General features: G+C 51.9%; 1 protein-coding gene across 1 annotated transcript in view; it reads left to right on the top strand.

Annotated features, from left to right (window-relative positions):
* The window catches only part of LOC128826237 (protein-arginine deiminase type-2-like), an 81,926-nt gene that overhangs the window by 9,687 nt on the left and 53,289 nt on the right, over positions 1-18,950 (top strand). Inside the window, exons 2-3 of the mRNA XM_054009434.1 lie at positions 9,955-10,138; positions 15,600-15,672. Of these exons, the coding sequence (XP_053865409.1) occupies positions 9,955-10,138; positions 15,600-15,672 (257 nt within the window). The remainder of the gene's footprint in view (positions 1-9,954; positions 10,139-15,599; positions 15,673-18,950) is intronic.

The raw sequence follows: 18,950 nt of genomic DNA, 5'->3' as shown, positions 1-18,950 counted from the left end.
GACCTGGTTGGTCTCTCTTACCAAGACTGACTGAATTTCCCCCAGTAAATTGTAAATGGAAAAGAGATGTCCTCAAAGGGACGGTCCTGAGCTGAGACCTTTCCAATGGCAGATCTTGCTGAGAAGGTCAGAAGGACATGCTGAGGAGTGATGGACAACTCCATGAACCAATCCCCTGCCCCTCTCCTGGACGAACCAGAAAATGCTCCTCAGAGGGCATCGCGACCCAAAAGATATGGTGTCAAGATGCCCAGGCCTCCTAGAGATGTGCAGGGCATCAGCTCGGGCTTTATGGTGCTGCCTCTTTCCTGGCCAGGTCTGCTCTGTTGTCAGGCCTCCCAAGGGGGTGGAGGAGGGGAGGGCGCGGGTCACTGGGGAGACAAGGTAGCATCGCCCTTCACTCTGCTGCAATGCACAGGGCCGAACGTGTCTGAAAGCAGAGAGGCTCCAGTTACTAGGCATGAGCCGCAGGATTAGTTGCTTTGGTAACTGAGTTTCTGGTTACTTGTTGCACCACCGTGGGCTGGTTATAGGATTATTTCGCAGTGACCCACAGCAGGCGAGGGGTTACAACGTGACCCGGGACAGCTGAGGTCAAGCTTCGTGCTCTCCTGCAGCAATGGGTGGCCTGGTTCATCAGCACGTCCCTCTAGCTTGGCTTTCTGAACATAACAGTCTCTGCATTAATGTCCCGAGCGCATTTTTGGAAAGAGCCCATAATAACTGCACCTAGACGGTTACGTTGCCAAAGCAATCCACTCTTTGGTATTATGAAGTCTGGTCCATTCACTTGCTAAGGCAGAGGTGGGCACACTATGGCCCGTGGGCCAAGACCATCCTTGAGCTCCCGACCTGGGAGGCTAGCCCCCGGCCCCTCCCCCACTGTCCCCCCTCCCCCGCAGCCTCAACTTGCCGTGCCGCCAGCGCTCCGGGAAGGGGAGTGGGGGGGGTTAGATAAGGGGCAGAGGGTCCTGGGGGGCAGTCAGGGGACAAGGAGCAGGGGGTGGTTGAATGGGGCGGAGGTTCTGGGGGCGTGTGGATAGAGGTTGGGGCAGTCAGGGGACAGGGAGCAGGCGGGGTTGGATAGGGGGTGTGGTCCCGGGGAGGTGGTGAGGGAACAAGGAGCAGGGAGGGTTGGATGGGTCAGGAGTTCTGAGGGGGGCAGTTAGGGGGCAGATGGGGGTGGGGGCCAGGCTGTTTGGGGAGGCACAGCCTTCCCTACCCACCCCTCCATACAGTTTCGGAACCCCGATGTGGCCCTCAGGCCAAAAAGTTTGCCCACCCCTGTGCTAAGGGGATGGGGAGCCACAGTGCGGTCAGCAAACAAGACTACTTCTAGTAGAGATGAAATCAAAAGCCCTGATTCAAACATGCACCCCCAGACGTAGGAATTCAAAACCCATATCCAGGTCTCCTAGCTGCCCTGTGTCTTTGTAATGGGCTTGACCAAAACCCAGGACCTGCACTCCTAACATGTGGCGGGGGTTGTTGGGGGGTTATTTCTCCAAGGGGCCGATCTACCTCCCTGTGGGTTTAGGAGCAGGTGTTAAGAGTTTGCATGTTCTTTTGTGAATTTTGTAGCTCTGACCCATCTCATTCTAACAGATTCCAGGTCCCACTGAGCAGGGCAGGTAGCATCTTGTAGAAGCACCTCAGCCACACCTGTGTATATTGACTACCAGTTATGCCGGCATAATTTATATCGCTGAAGGGGGTGGAATAGTCACACCCTGTAGCCTGATTTGGGGTGTGTTAGTAGTGTTAATTTAATTTATCCACGGAATTTATTTATTTTAATTAATTCATAATTATTACGGATATTAATTAGTATGGGTTTTGGCTCGCCAATTTGTTTGATCAGAGGATAAAGTTCGTCCTGAATCAGGCGTCCCAGAGTTTATAAAAGGAACTTCGGGGGTATGACAGGAAGGTCACACTGAGACAGATCTAGTCATAAAGCCCTTTTATTAAAATCAATGAAAGAGTAAGCAAATGGTAAAACAGTTAGAATTACAGAGTTACACCTGTATTACTGTTATTCAAGAGACACATATGATAATGCCATATTCAATAATGCAATATAAGCTGCAAACGTGATTAATACTAACCCTCTGTTTTAATAACCTGGTGTGGGAAGATACAGCGGCAACACCTTGGGCGTTTTCACGCCTCTGGCAGAGGACGCTAATGCAGAGCTGTCTATTCTCTGGCTTAACCTATTAAGCTTGAACTGAAATAAGTGCAAGCTCAGTCTAGTTACCCTAAACTTTCAAATTGTAAGAAATAAAATGCGGCCTATTAATAGTTAATAGCCATCGGAGATGGGTCTCATCGATACGTAGTTGAGGCAATGAAGAGTCGACAGGAGCAGACAGGTGGGTCGATTGCCTGCCTAATGGTGAGCTGCTTCGCCTTGTATAGGGTATTAGTCGGAAATCCTTCCTCTTATGCCCAAATTTCATTCTTCCCCCACGGAAATGTTAGGGTACACTTAGCCCGTAGGCTAGTATGTATGTGCGTATGGGTGACAGATCTGTACGCATTTGTGGTGCACTGGTTAGATTTGTGGGCAAAAATCCCCTTTTTCCACCCTTTATTGTTATTGGTTCAGGCAAAGGTCTCTAGACATCTGCGTGTGTGTTTTGTCTAATTTTACTTTTTCTGGGTAAGGGTCCCAAAATGTGTTAACTTCGCATTAGCTTAAGGTACAGGGTTTTGGCCTGTAGATCAGTCTCTTGCATTATAAGCCTAATACATCAAATACTCAAATTTATAAGAAAGATATATTTATACAGACCAGCAGATTAATCCTTAGGGCTACAACCCCTGACCGACATCGGTTTTGCTAACAACTGGTAGTGTAGATGTGGCCTCAGTTTCCCAGACCTGAAGATGAGCTCTGTGTAAGCTCAAAGCTTATTTCTCTTGGGTCAATAACCGCTATTACCTCACCCGCCTTGTCTTTCTAATGCAAGGACAGTCTTTTGGAAGTGTTGGCCCCTGGGGAAACAGTGTAGACTGGTTTGAGCTGGTTCAAGATGGCCAACAGACAAAGGAACTAGAACGGTCTAAAGCAACAGCCCTGACCTAGGGCCGGTCTCCAGGGTAAGTTAAAAACCCACGGCTGGCCCATGCCTGCTGACTCAGGCTGCGGGGCTGTTTTACTGCAGTGTAGACGTCCGGGCTTGGGCTGAAGCCCGGGCTCTAGGACCCTGCAATGTGGGAGCTCAGAGGTCTACACTGCAACTAAACAGCCCCGTTAGCCCGAGTAAGCTGGCACCGGCCAGCCGCTGGCTTTTAACCACAGTGGAGTCTAGACACACCCTATGACTCTCCCCCCTGGCCGGGTTTCGGAGCCCGGGCTCCAGCCTGAGCGGGAGCATCTACACTGCTCTTTTCAACTCCGCGGTCCAAGCCCCACAAGCCCGAGTCAGTTGACCCAGGCCCTGAGACTCGGTGCAGCGGGTTTTTCTTTGTGGTGTAGACAAACCTTCACACACTCTCTCCGAGAACTGGCATGACTCTGTGACCAGAGACGGACCCCAGGAGAAGATGTGAAATACTTTAAAACCTGGCAGAGTTTCCACCTGGACAGGTGCTGTTCCCCCATCTTTGGGGACCATCGTGTGAATTTAATGAAGGGTTTAAGTGTAATGATGTTCTGCTCCGTGGGGGAGGGGTCCCGCAGCTCCTCCAGGAGCTAAAACCGGGGGGGGGGGGGGGGCGGGAGGGGTAGAGGGAGGATTGCCCCAGGATTGTAAACAGCTCCAGAAAAATTCCACCCTAGGCGGGGCTTTGCATAGACTGGTTAAAACTGGGTTTTCCGGTGACTAAGAGACAAAGAAAGGGGTTTAGCTATGCAGACCCTGCAAGGAGAGAGACCCACTGTGACTCGGGTGCAAGCCCTGTCATTTTGCAGTGTGGACACAGCTCAAACTGCAGACCCGAGTCAGAGGGTTTGCGTAGTGCAGTGTGGACGCATTAGCACAGCTGGGCGACCCAGGTCCAGCAATTGTAAGCCCAAGTCTACAATGTAGTGCGGATGCTCAAATGCGGGCTTGGAATGAGTCTGCAAGCTCAGGTCCCACAGACCCGGGTTCACAATGTCATTCTCACGTACCCGCAGGTACTTAGTCTAGCTAGCCACCTGGTCTTAAGTCAGACTCGCAGGAAAAATAAACATGAAGCTATTTGTAAAGAAGGGTAGGCTATTGTTCCATTTATTGTGGCACCCCGTCCAGCAAACCCTCTGATGTTCTGAAACGTCTCCTGCCGAGAGAAGATGGCTCCCCTCTAGCCCCGTGCGAATATGCTACGTTTGATCCTGTATTTATTGGGCCGAAAGGAAATTGAATCTGTCTCCGCTGGTATCGCCCTGCTCGTAGTGTTGCCCTTGGGTTATTTTAGCAATAGCGAGGATGAGGCAGCTGTGCTGGGCATGTGAAGAGTTCCTACGTGTCAGAATTCACCGGCATAAGCTGGGTTGACATGTGTCTGCTCCTATAAACCCGCCCATGATATTGACCCACGGAGCGTTTTGTGGCTCGGGCTGGGCGTCTCACAGGTTCACCGCCGCCTACCCAGGCCTGGTCGCGTGAGGTGTTGGGGAGTGGAGTGGCGCTGTGCAGTTCTGAGCCAGCTGCTTGACCCATGACCTCACTCATTACATGCCTGAAGGTGCAGGGGGCTGAGATCTGCCCTCCCACTGGAAACAGGGACTGGGGAGGCACCTCACAAGATCAGGCCCCATCTGAAACAACAGACAACTCAACAGGCTACGGGGGTTCCAGCTTCCAAGTGATCAGGTCTGGCCCAATGTTGGTATCCTGGATCTGATAGTGCAAGTGCTCCACCCAAGGACCTCCTGCAGGATCAGGCCCCTGACACGTAAAGTATCTCCAGGGTTTGCTATCGTGCCTGTCAGTGTGGCATCCCCGTAAGCTAGATCTGCTTGGTGAGGTCCCTGGTGGCCATCACGCGTTTTCTCTGTTCCCCAGCGGAGGGGGCTCAGCTTGGGATGGTCCGACGCCTTCAGGACCTTGTTCCGCACTCAGCAGTGCCCCACGACAGAGAACAGTTTGCGTCTGGGGCTCTCGTTTTGTCCTGGGCTTTGTGAGTTTGCTTTGTCCAGAGGACTGCAGAGGTCTTGGTGGAACGCAGACTGAGATGCCACCGCTGCTGGGAGCTAAGCGCTGACCCTCTGCTGGTCTCCAGGATCAGGACGTGGGCCCTGACCTGGCCGTGGAAGCAGACAGGCAGCCAGTGGAGGGACTGAAGCGGAGGGGCGATGAGCTAGCATTTCACTGAGGAGCGGGCTGCTGCTTTCTGCATGTGCTGGGGCCGCCATGTTGCTGGCCCCTTCACACCCAGATACAGAGAGTTGCAGTTATCCACCTTGGCAGCAAGGAACATATGGGTCGTGCTGGGCTGATCCTTGTCAGGCAGGAAGCATTGAAGTTTCCTAGCAAAGGCAGAGGTGGAAGGGGGCATTACCTTGCTATCCAGACTAAATGCTGAACTGAGTAGGTTCCCGAGGCTTATAATAATGCACACATCCTTATCTAGTGATTTCCATCAGCTGATCTCAAAATGCTTTACAAAGGAGATCAGTCTCATTATCCCCATTTTACAGGTGGGAAAACTGAGGCACAGGATGAGAAAGGGACTTGCCCAAGGTCACTCAGCAGGTCAGTGGCAGAGCTGGAAATAAAATCCAGGTTGCCTGAGTCCCAATCTGGTACTCTTGCCATTAGGCCACACTGCCTCTTAAACAGGCAGCAGATGCCCTCAGTGGAAGGGCAGGACAATGACCTGGCTCGTTCTCCAAGCATTTCCTAATCAGCATCACTTCAGCCTTGCCAAAGCTGAGTTCACACCAGCTGCTCTTCATCCAGGTGTCGATCTCCTGTAAGGACAGAGCCATCTTAGCAGGGGGCAGGGATTGCATTGGTGGAGAATGAGCGATACGGCAGGGGGACATCAACAGAATGTTGCCAGTCACTAATTCAGCTGGCCCGTCGCTACTTTCAGAGTCCCATGGGGAGGGACGGCTGGCGCCAGGCACAGCGCCCTCTACTCCCACTATGGCACAGAGGCAGGCCACCCGCACGCTGTGTTTGAAAACAGCAGAGAAGTCTTGTCGTCTTAGCATTGAGAGGTGGTCTCCCCAAATTTGTCAACATGTACCCACGGACCACCCCAGACTTGCTCCAAGTCCAAAACGACTCCCAGCACAATGAACGGCCACCTTCTCATTGCTATCAAAGGGCACAGGAAACACACAGGGAAGCCTGCGTGGATCAGTGATCTTGCCCATGGGGCCAGCTCCCGAGTAAAGAGAACTTCACTTCGCTCCGGAGTCAGACCAGCTCCCGGGCTGCAACCTCGGCTCTTCCTACAGCTGGTTCCCTCCTTTTGGTATATACGTTTTCTCTTTAATTTCATCCACAAGTGGCTGCAAAGCCAAAGATCCCAGGGGGAGGAGGGAAAACGAGTGAGGACAGCCTGGATTCTGTTTGCTCACACTGCAGACAGGTGCCAGCAGGCTCCGGCCGGGAAGAGCACTATGGCAAATGAGTTCCTGGAAAGATTTCCTGCTCTGAGCTCCTCCCTGCCTCCCCCACTTAAAAAATGCGACTTTTACAGGACTGGGGCTTGTGCCAGCTGTATTGTATTCACATTAGCATGGGGGAGCCACAGAATTCTTTGTACATAGAAATAGGTGAATGCACTGAACCTCCTTTGGGATTTTTCAGTGAATTAGCTCCAGTTTCATCCGCACTCCGTTAACATTCACTCGCCACTCAGATCCTAGCGAGCGCCAGAGCCCTCTTGGGAGCAGCAAATTGTTAAACCGACAGTGAGGAATGTTCGCAGAGAGGCCATTTCCGATGCATAAGCGGGAGTATTCACGCTGATCCTAAAGGTATGTTCCTAACCCAGGTTAACATCGCAGTGAAGACATGGCAACTTGGGTTTTAACATGGGCTGGCAACTCGAGTTCAACCCCAGGCTGCCCTGTTGGCTTGAACTCGAGCTGCTCACTGGAGTACAAAGCTGAGTCTTCGCTGCTATTTTCACCCGAGTTCAGACCACACCTTTTTCTGCAGTGGAGACCTACTCTAAGGGCAAGTCTACACTACCCGCCGGATCGGTGGGTAACGATCGATCTATCAGGGGTTGATTTATCGCATCTAGTCCAGACGCGATAAATCGATTCCCGAGCGCTCTCCCGTCAACTCCGGTACTCCACCGCCGCGAGAGGCGCAAGCGGAGTTGACGGGAGCAGCAGCAGTCGACTCAGCGCCATGAAGACACCGCGGTAAGTAGACCTAAATACGTCGACTTCAGCTACGCTATTCTCATAGCTGAAGTTGTGTATCTTAAGTCGATTTCCCCCCCCCTTCACCCCCCCCCCCGACTCCTCCTGGTGTAGACCAGGGCTAAGAGTTACATTCAGTGGATCAGAACAGAAACAGGGTTCAAAAAAGAACTAGATAATTTCCTGGAAGATAGGTCCATCAATGGCTATTAGCCAGGATGGGCAGGGATGGTGGTCCTAGCCTCTGTTTCCCAGAAGCTGGGAATGGGCGACAGGGGATGGATCACTGGATGATTCCCTGTTCTGTTCATTCCCTCTGGGGCACCTGGCATTGGCCACTGTTGGCAGACAGGATACTGGGCTAGATGGACCTTTGGTCTGACCCAGTATGACCATTCGTACATTGTTAAACATATCCTTAACTTTTTGTCATTGTCTAGAAGGGACTCTGACTCCAGTGGAAGTTGAGGGCCTTCAGCCCCTTGTAAGATCATTGAAGTGAGTGGGAGTCGCGTGGCTAAATCCCCCGAATTGAAAATCTCACCCAATGTGGGTGAAGTGGGAAGCTGTGTGTTTCCTCAGTGTTTCATTCCACTGGGTTTAAACCGCTTGCATTTGTAAGTGATGGGTCGGTCAGGACATGACTGTCACTTAGCAATTTTAACTGGCGCTTGAGATGCCCATTTCGGCTTATGGAATAGATTTGTGAGCCGTTCATTGTGATCAGAGAAGTTAAAAAGGGATTGACTGGGTCCTAAAACTGGAGGGAATTTTTCTCTAGATTTTTGTTGTGGTTTGGGAGTTTTGGGGGGGATGGAGGTTGGGTTGATTGGTTAATTTTTGTCAATTGCTTGAAGGGGTGGAAAAAATGTGAAATAAACATGTTTGTCAACCAACACTCTGATCACTCTGCTCGAAGTTCTTCTTCACACAGCGCACAGTCAACTTGTGGAACTCCTTGCCTGAGGAGGTTGTGAAGGCTAGGACTATAACAGGGTTTAAAAGAGAACTGGAGAAATTCATGGAGGTTAAGTCTATTAATGGCTATTAGCCAGGATGGGTAAGGAATGGTGTCCCTAGCCTCTGTTTGTCAGAGGGTGGAGATGGACGGCAGGAGAGAGATCACTTGATCATTACCTGTTAGGTTCACTCCCTCTGGGGCGCCTGGCATTGGCCACTGTCGGCAGACAGGATACTGGGCTGGGTGGATCTTTGGTCTGACCCAGTACGGCTGTTCTTATGTTATGTGCCTTTTTCCCACCCTCTCTTTTGTCTGTTTAGATTGTAAGTCCTTCAGGACAGGGACGGTCTCCTAAGTGTTTGTACAGCGCCTGGCACAATGATTGGGGTCTGTAAGCTGTCCTATAATATTAAAACTTGCAGTCACTTACAACTAGCTGACATTCCAGTGTTAATCCTTTTCTAGACAGAAGTCTTTAATTGTGAGAGACTGACTGGGTCTCTCTAGTCTTCCCCTGTCCTAAGGGTCTTTCGGGGGGCTCCAGCTATTCATGCAATCTTTGTCTTCTCTGGTACGTACAAAATGCCCACAAGTCATTCCAAAAAGACACCTGGCATTTGTCTAAGATTTCAGTCTTTGAGCCTCATGGCTTGTTATAACTGGGCCTGGCTGGAAGAGAGGTCGTGATCCAGTTCACGTGCATCGCATTAAAAGGCCTGGATATTAAGGATCAGGTTGGTTAGTGTTTTTTAAGAGCTCTTACAGCTAGTTCCTGTCTATGAAATCCCTCATTTTAGCCAGGAATCTGAGAGCTCTTGCAAAACTGGGAAAAATGACTCTCTTCATTGTACGGATGGGGAAACTGAGGCACAGAGGGCCAGATTTTAACAGTACTTAGGTGCCTAATACTCTTTGAAATCAGGGGGATTTAGATACACAGATACCTTTTTAAAAATCTGGCCCCAAGAGGTTAAGTGACTTCTTCAAGATCACATAGCCAGTGGCAGAGTGGGGAATAGGACCCAGGGCACCTGGCTCCTAGCCCCTTGCTCCAGCCGTTGGGGTAGGCTGCTCCCATCATGCACACAATGGAAGGGCTGATCTTTTCTTATCGGGGCAGCCCTAGTGGAGGGTTCATTTGAACCGCAAAGAAAGGCATCCTGCTTAGGCAGATCTGTGGGCAGCAAGGGAAGTGAAGGGAGGCACCATGCTGGCATGGCCAGGCGTGGGTCGTGATCCGTGGGCTGGTCAGTATTTTCAAACTCTGCTGTCTAAAACTGGGCAGCTAAATCCATGTTTCGGCGCGTGAGTGGCCTGACCTTTGGTGGTGCTGAGCTGTTACTACTCTATTGACTTCAATGTAAGCTCAGGCGTGCTCAGCACCTCTTCAGGTGCCACTTCTGTAGGTGCCTTCGTATGGATTGAAGTGCTTAGCGGGAGGCACCTGCCACCTCTGCTGATGGGAGCTGCGGGCGCTCTGCCTCTCTGAAAATCAGGTCGCTACGTATGAAAATGCCGCTGGGATGCATGTCTGCAGTGATCACTGAGCCACCTTTTCCTCTCGCCAAAGGTCAGGGGTCAGCACTGCCGGGTAGGGGACAGTGAGGCATCTCCGATTCTTCTCTCCACCACCCTCTGACTGATTTCCCCCCCTTCCCCTTCTCTGTTGCAGAGCGGCTCCCGCAGGGGCTGTGTCGTTCAGCGTGAAGCACACGGCCGGGGTTCAAGTTGAAGTCGTTACCGATGACCAATCACAGGTGGCCCCTGCAAATGGAGGGAAGCAGTGGCCTCTCGACCATGGCACGATCCTGAAACTCAGCATGAACAAAGCCAGCACAGAGGCCAATGACAACAAGGTAAAGGAAGTCCCGGCGAGCATCCTTGTATCCTGGGTACTCGCTTGGCTTGAGACAGGAGCAGGGATGAGATATCGTATGGGGCACTTGCATGTCTTGCCATGGGCGAGCTAGGATCAAGGGGAAATAGATCTTCGTGGGCAGGTACAGGTTGGTGTTAAGTCTCACTCCTTGGTGTGGTGGCCATAGCAAAGTCCATCACATCCTCTCCCGACGACAGAGAGGGGCAATAGATGGACCTGCGTGGGCAAGGAGAAGCAGCAGGAGACTAGATATCCCAGGAGGATTCTGGGTTTGAAGGTGCCCTGAGAACATCTGTCCTAAACTGGACAGAGCGTGCCTGGGTGTTGTCTCCACTGAACTGACTGTCGGGTAAGGACATTGGTGTAGAGTGGCCTCTTCTCTCATGTCCTCAGCCAGACTTGGAAGCTCTAATGTCACAGGAGGATGCTCCACGTGTCTGATTGGGGGCCGGCTTCCTTTTAACTTTGCCACGGTGGTCACCGTTCTGTCATATATCAGAGGGGTAGCCGTGCTAGTCTGGATCTGTAAAAAGCAACAGAGTCCTGTGGCACCTTTAAGACTAACAGAAGTATTGGAGCATAAGCTTTCATGGGTGAATACCCACTTCGTCAGATGCATATAATGAAAATTTCCAGAGGCAATTATAAATATGCAAGCAAGAATCGGTATGGAGATAATGAGGTTAGTTCAATCAGGGAGGGTGAGGTCCTCTGCTAGCAGTTGAGGTGTGAACACCAAGGGAGGAGAAACTGTTTCTGTAGTTGGATAGCCATTCACAGTCTGTTTAATCCTGATCTGATGGTGTCAAATTTGCAAATGAACTGGAGCTCAGCAGTTTCTCTTTGGAGTCTGGTCCTGAAGTTTTTTTTTGCTATAAGATGGCTACCTTTACATCTGCTATTGTGTGGCCAGGGAGGTTGAAGTGTTCTCCTACAGGTTTTTGTATATTGCCATTCCTGATATCTGACTTGTGTCCATTTATCCTCTTGCGTAGTGACTGTCCAGTTTGGCCAATGTACATAGCAGAGGGGCATTGCTGGCACATGATGGCATATATAACATTGGTGGACGTGCAGGTGAATGAGCCGGTGATGTTGTAGCTGATCTGGTTAGGTCCAGTGATGGTGTTGCTGGTGTAGATATGTGGGCAGAGTTGGCATCGAGATTTGTTGCATGGATTGGTTCGTGAGTTAGAGTTGTTATGGTGTGGTGCATGGTTGCTGGTGAGAATATGCTTAAGGTTGGTGGGTTGTCTGTGGGTGAGGACTGGCCTGCCTCCCAAGGTCTGTGAAAGCGAGGGATCGTTGTCCAGGATGGGTTGTAGATCACTGATGATGCGTTGGAGAGGTTTAAGCTGAGAACTGTAGGTGATGGCCAGTGGAGTTCTGTTGGTTTCTTTCTTGGGCTTGTCTTGCAGCAGGAGACTTCTGGGTACACGTCTGGCTCTGTTGATTTTGTTTCCTTATTTCCTTGTGCGGATATCGTAGTTTTGAGAATGCTTGGTGAAGATCTTGTAGGCGTTGGTCTCTGTCTGAGGGGTTGAAGCAGATGCGGTTGTATCTCAGCGCTTGGCTGTAGACGATGGATCGTGTGGTGTGTCCGGGGTGGAAGCTGGAGGCATGAAAGTAGGCATAGCAGTCGGTGGGTTTTCGGTATAGGGTGGTGGTAACGTGACCATCACTTATTTGTACTGTGGTGTCTAGGAAGTGGACCTCCCGTGTAGATGGGTCCAGGCTGAGGTTGATGATGGGGTGGAAGCTGTTGAAATCATGGTGGAATTCTTCCAGGGTCTCCTTCCCCTGGGTCCAGATGATGAAAATGTCATCAATGTAGCTAAGGGGCATGAGTAGACGAGAGCTGAGGAAGCGTTGTTCCAGGGCAGCCATAAAAATGTTGGCATATTGTGGGGCCATGCGGGTACCCATGGCGGTGCCGCTGGTCTGGAGGTATATATTGTCATCAAATTTGAAATAATTGTGTGTGAGGATAAAGTCACAGAGCTCAGCAACAAGTTGTGCTGTGTCATCATCAGGGATGTTTTCTGGGAGGTCACCAATGCCTTGTAGTTTTCTCAGGAAATCAGTGATGTAACAGAGATAGCTGGGAGTGCTGGTGGCATAGGGTCTGAGCAGAGAGTCCACATATCTGGATGGTCCTTCAGTGAGTGTGCCAATTCCAGAGATGATGGGGTGTCCAGGATTTCCAGGTTTGTGGATCTTGGGTAGTAGATAGAATAACCCCGGTCAGGGCTCTAAGGGTATGTTGATTTGTTCCTGTGTTAGTGTAGGGAGTGTCCTGAGTAGATGGTTCTGTCGTGTCGCATCTTTGATTGAGGTGCAGAAATAGACTATTTGATGTGCACACGTAGCTTAGGTGGTAGGGGGTCAAATGCAGACTCAGGAGGCTCATGGTCTGAGTTCAGGGTGAAGAATGCGATGTAAAGGCACAGGAATCATAGAATCATAGAATATCAGAGTTGGAAGGGACCTCAAGAGGTCATCTAGTCCAACCCCCTGCTCAAAGCAGGACCAATTCCCAGCTAAATCATCCCAGCCAGGGCTTTGTCAAGCCGGAAGAAAGGTTCATAGCACCGGACAGAAGCAAGCACCCTCCTGTCTGCGTGTGCCCATCATTGTGCTCTAGCTGCCAAGGCTCTGGTGCCATAGGTAACCACGTGGGTGGCACCTGGCACGGTATCTTGCTGTACTAGGATGGCCCCAAAGCCAACAGGGTAATATCACTCTCTCTTGCTCAAGGGTCCATCTGAAGACATGCAACCATAATGCTCCACTCGCTGTACTTTTCACTCAGTGGCCAGGCCTGGTGGTGCAGAAACCAGCAGGAAAAACTACCAGAGCTGAGCATTCCCGAGACACTGTCAAGCTTGTTGGCATCCTAGGGAGCTGGCAAGCAGTGGATGGCCGCAGTCTTGCTAGGAGTTGGTGCTGGTCTCATGTTTAAAGTGTTTCACTCACCCATTGAGGAAGCCGTTAAAATACTTGTGACCGAGGGAGATGGTTGCACCCCAGGACCGGTAAAGAGCAGTTTGCTGACAACTCCTAGGCTGAAACTTGTTTTGTTGGTCTGTTCATGAACAACTTGCACATGAGGGGGTGAACGGATTCAACTGATCAGATCAATTCATTGCATGGGATCCTCCATCTAACTCTGTAAGCTGGCGAGCAAACTTGGGGAGTTTGGGCTGGACTGTGAAATAGACGCACGATCTGGCAGTTCGGATCGTGAAACAAAAAGGCTTTTCATTATAAAATCCTTGTGCCTAAACGCCTGCCGCTCTAGCGGCTCCCTGTCTGACTGCAGTCCTGTCTCCTTGGAGAGTGGGATTTTCAAAAGTGCTGCCCGACCTCCGCTCCCATCGAACTCGGTGATAAAACTCCCATTGATTGCAACGGGAGCGGAGTTTGGCTAACGCTGAGCTCCTTAGCCAGGAGGTACATCCCAGTGGGCCCCACAAGGTAGCGAACAGAAGATGGCAGCAAACCCACTTCTACGCTCACCCTTCCACCAGAGCCGCCTCTTGCTAACAATGTGAAGTGGGTGCTGTTTGTTGGGAGAAGATGTTATACCCAAAGTCCTTCCTCTTCCTGGTCCCCTCTCCTTCCCTCTGTCTGTTACTTAATTCTATAGCAATCGGCCCCTGTCTCCTCCTCGTCAGGAACAGGACAAGCGGAGACCTGGCTTCATGCAAGCCCCTTCTATCTCCCTGCTGGCCTCTATCTCCCTGGGACCCTTTCAGAGTTTGGCTTCATCTTCCCCATTCACCCAGCTCTAAAGATAGTGCTTCCCACAAGCAGGCTAAGTCCTGAAACTGAGCAGATCAATGGCCTTTGATTCACACAGAGGTCAGGAAGCTGTTCCTTTTGCCTCCTCCCCAGTCCCATTCCTCATGCACGCAGACTTCACACTACGTGGCCGCTTGGCTTCGCTCAGCAAGAAGGAGCCCTGTTGCCGAGAGCATTGGGTTTCCTTCCATGTCACCCTGGGGAATGGAGACCGCCTTCGGGCCTAATAGCTTAAACCTTCTCTCTCAACATGGGTCTCTCATTTGGCAACAAGACACTAACTGCAGCTGCTGCCACATACCAGCCAAGCCGCTGGATCCGAGCGAGCCGGCTTTCTTGTCGAGGGGCTGCATGCCAGATCGCTCAAGTCTCATGACCAAGTCTGGCGTCTGATCCCTTACAGGAGCGGCAGGGCAGGGCAGAACGCTGGGCTAGGGACTGGCTTTCTTCCCGCTGGAGACTGGGCTTCCAATCCTGTTCGGTTCAGAAGTGAATATGGGTTTGATGGGGTGACTAGTCCCCAGTTGAGTGCGTGGCCCTGTTCCTGCTTAGGCGCACGCTGCCCAGAAGAGCAGGGATGCCGCAGGTCAGGACTGCGGTATTTGTCCTTGTCTCTGAGTGCTGAGAGCAGGCACAACAGAGAGCGGAATTCATGGGTTTGCTGCATCGCCTTTCTGCTGAGCGCTGTGGCATATGCCCAGTCGCGGGGCCTTCCCAGCAGGCAGAGAGACTGAGTAGCCAACACTACATCCTACCTCTGCGGCAGCCCTGGCGCAGGGGGCGTGCCATGGGACATAGGAGCACAAAGGCCCGTAACAGGCTGGGGCACCGTTCAGAGCCGTCTTCCGAACTTCTCTGGCCTGCACCAGAGATTGAACCGGCTGCCCCAAGACAGGGGGGAAAACTCAAACAGCTACATCCCCACCCCCCCATGGCTGGGCTGTGCATTGGCATCAGGGTGCCTCTCCCCAGTTTGTGCCCCAACACAACAGATAAATATAATTCAGACACCCGGTGCCCTGGGGGGCAAATCGGACCCGGTGCCCTTCCATGGAGGCCCATGGACTGAGTAGAGGCTGCAGAATGCAGCTGCAGATGCGTTGAACCCAAGCCAGTGCCGTGTGTGACCTTCCGGAAGAGAGCTCTGTTGGCTGATTCACGTTTGGCAGCCGCGGAGCCGTGTGTGCCGGCAGGATGCGAAGGCTCGGGTTGCTGGGACGTCCCAGGCCTGGGAGAAGCATCGAGTCGAGTGGGAGTAGGCTCCCAAAGGGCGAGGTAGGGCTGGAGTGGGAAGAGGGGAGATCAAAGGTGAGGATGAGCCATTGAACTTGACACCGAGGGAGAGAGGAAGCCAGTGGCGAGCTTCCGGGAGGGCAGTGACGTGGTGGCAGCTAATTGTCGCAGCAGCGATTTGGATGGATGAGAAGGGAGCAAAGTTTGGCCAGAGAGGAGCAGGGGCAGGAGTCACGGCAGGGACAGACCCAAGCCACAGGCAGGGATTGGAGCAGAAAGCTGCACTGGGAGAGTGGCACCAAGGATCGGGCCCTGCGTCGCTCTCCGGCTCCCGGGTGTAAATGACCAGGCCCTGTCCTGCCCACCCCTCTCCCTCACTAGCCTGCATTGTGTGTTTCCAGGTAACGGTGAACTATTACGACGAGAACGGAGGGCCTCCCATAGACCAAGCTGGTGTCTTCCTGACGGGCATTGGTAAGTGCAAGTGCTTTCGGGGCAGACCAAAGCCAAGAATCTTGTATCAGTTAAGTTTTATGTTGCAAATGAATAGAGCTTTTCTGAGCTCCTTAAAGGAATCCGCTCAGACCTGGGAACTTTGGAGCGAAATGAAAGTCTGGCGAGCAAGGGGGCAAAGGCCAAGCAAATCCAGCAGTGGTCCAGTAGTCAAAGCGATGGCCCGCGCTTCACCTGCAAGGAGTTACCGTGGTGCTCTGGGCACGTGTAAGAGTGACGGGGCTTCTGGCCTCTTTAGGCTGCTGGGTTTAGCAAAACAGTGCCAGTTTTCCTTTGGGTCCAGTGACGGCGCTGAGGAGGAAGAGGGTGGCCTTGGAGGCAGGAGTCTGTAGTTCTAGTCCCACCTCTGCCACTGGGTCGTCTTCCAGCCCATGGCTTGTGACCGCACAAGCACCGAATTAGCGGCTGGGTAAGTGATGTAGCCAAGCATCCGGAGACGTCAAGCCCGTCCACCCACCGTGAAGATTCTGAGCGCAGTCCGTAACCAGAGGGCGCGCGGTTTGGTCTTGAGTCCCACAAGCACCGGTGCCGGCTTCCTCTTTTCCCCACAGGGGCTCAACCCCTGCTCGGCCTTAGGCCCTGCCCCCACTCCACCCCTTCCCCCAAGGTCCCACCCCTGCCCCCCCTCTTCCTGCCTCTGCTCCGCCCCCTCCCCCAGCACCTTCTGCACGCCGTGGACCAGCTGATCCCGGCAGGTGGGAGGCGCTGGGAGGGAGGGGGAGGAGTTGATCAGCGGGGCCACTAGTGGGCAAGAGGTGCTGGGGGGTGGAGGGGGTGCTGGTTTCCAGGGGGTGCTAATTTTTTTTCTGTGGGTGCTCCAGCCCTGGAGCCTGTTCTAATGAAGAAGGATGTTTCAGCTCTTAGGGCTGGCCTGAGGGGCATGCAAGACCTGCTGCAGGAAGACAAGGGGACGCAGATCTGAGTTGTCAGTCTGTCAAGAAATGCGCCATTGATCCAAAACGTACTGTCCCATCGCCTCCTGCCGCTGTTCCTAGGTTTCGTCTACACTACACAGCTTTTAGTGACGCGGCCGTGTCGACACAGCCGTGTCGCTAAAAGTCGGGCAGTGTAGCCGCTGTTTGTCAGCATTTACTTCCATCCCCAACAAGCAGCGTTCGCGTTCTCAACAGGAGAGCACTCCTGCCGACAACGCACCGTTCACACAGGCACTTGTCGCGGCCAAACTTTTGTCTTTCAGGATGGAGGGTTAACACCTTGGAAAGACATAAGTTTTGTCCTTCAATTGCCAGTGTAGACAAAGCCGTAGGAAGTTTGTGGCTGAGGTACTGTCTGAGAGGCACAACAATTTCAGAAACGGGGCATCTTGATTTTAGTCGGCGGTTTCGATGCGTCTTTGAGATGCAATTGGGAAGTCCGCTGTCTTGCTAGTCGGCTGCATGCAGTAATGAGGCCAGGGCCCACTGGGAATTTTTGTCTGACCCACTGCCTGGTACCTGCCTTCCTGGTCAAAGAAGCATCTGAGATGGAGAACTCTTAACAGAGGCACTTATGTGGGTGCAATTCTCCCCCACCCCTCTGCTGTGTCTGAGAAATACACCAAGGCTCACGCAACCCACAGCTGTGGAGACCATTACCGCTGGTATTGGGCTTAGCAAGGGCAGGAAGAGATTTCAAACGGTAGCCCATTTAAACCCATTTTTATCTTCGTCAGAAGCTGGATCTTGCATCAGGGGTTGTCTCTACATTGATACATAGTCCTTCTCTGTGCTGGGAGTGGTCTGGACATTGGGAAGCCCTGAAGTTCTGAGCTAATGCTTTGATGCTAACTGGAGACCGGTTAAACTGCTGAATTTCAGTCACATTTCCAAAATCCTAAAGTGCAGTGGGGTTGCTGGGGAGGGATAGCTCAGTGGTTTGAGCATTGGCCTACTAAACCCAGGGTTGTGAGTTTAATCCTGGAGGGGGCCATTTAGGGATCTGGGGCAAAAATCTGTCTGGGGATTGGTCCTGCTTTGAGCAGGGGGTTGGACTAGATGACCTCCTGAGGTCCCTTCCAACCCTGATATTCTATGATTTGCTCACCTTGGTATATAGGTGTTAGGCCAATAGACCCCAGTCATCAGTGGGTGGAATCGAACCTGGGACCTCTGGAGCTAAACGCACGAGCCTCTACTGCATGAGCTAAACACCACATGCTTCTTAGTTAAGGCTGTAGCAGACTCATTAATCTCCAAGTGGTCTCAGTGCCGTTGGGGGGGACAGAGCACTGCACCCAGGAGCTGTGTGGGTTACATAGGTAAGAGATGGATCTGGGTCCAGGATTGGATCATAGCATCATAGGGTTAGAAGGGACTTCAAGAGTCATCTAGTCTAACCCCCGGCCAAGATGCAGGATTTGTTGTGTCTAAACCATCCAAGACAGGTGGCTCTCCAGCCTCTTTTTGAAAACCTCCCGTGAAGGAGCTTCCATCACTTCCCGAGGCGTCTGTTCCATTGTCCTGCTGTTCTTACAGCTAGGAAGTATTTCGTGAGATTTAATTTAAATCTGCCATGCTGTAGTTTGAACCCATTGCCTCTTGTCCTGCCCTCTGTGGCAAGAGAGAACAATTTTTCTCCATCCTTTTTAGGGCAGCCCTTCGAGTGTTTGAAAACCGCTGACATGGCCCCCTTAATCTCCTCTTTTCCAAACTAACCATACCCAGTTCCTTCAGCCTATCCTTGTACGGCTTGAATTCCAGCCCTTCGATCATCTTTGTTGCTCCTTTCTGGATCCTTTCCAGTTTCTCTCCAGCCTTTCTATACAGCGGGGACCAAAATTGGACACCGTCCTCCAGCAGAGGCCTAACCAGCGCCAAGAAGAGCGGTACTATCCCCTCCCGTGACTTGCATGCTATGCCTCTGTCAGTGCAACCTAAAATTGCATTTACTTCCTTTGCAACAGGATCGCATCGGTGAGGTGGTGGTCCACCACAATTCCCACCTCTTTCTCAGCCGTGCTGCTGCCAAGCCAATTCTTCCCCATTATGTATTTGTCATTTTCTCTCCCTCTCTCTCTCATGCACGCACGGCTTAAGGATGTTTGGGTAGTTAAGCACAAATTACCAGAACAAATTACCTAGGGAGGCTATGGAATCTCTGTCCCGGGAGGTCTGTAAGAACAGGTTAGACAAACACCTGCTAGGGATGATCTACAGACAATACTTAGTCCTGCTTGGGGGCAGGGGAGTGGCCTAGATCTATTGATTTCCTACATTTCAGTGATTCTCTGTTCTGATCTG

This window comes from Malaclemys terrapin, chromosome 19 (assembly GCF_027887155.1).
Source record: "Malaclemys terrapin pileata isolate rMalTer1 chromosome 19, rMalTer1.hap1, whole genome shotgun sequence".
Taxonomy (NCBI): Eukaryota; Metazoa; Chordata; order Testudines; family Emydidae; genus Malaclemys; species Malaclemys terrapin.
Note: the sequence above shows the minus strand (reverse complement) of the source record. Positions and strands in the feature narration are given on the sequence as shown.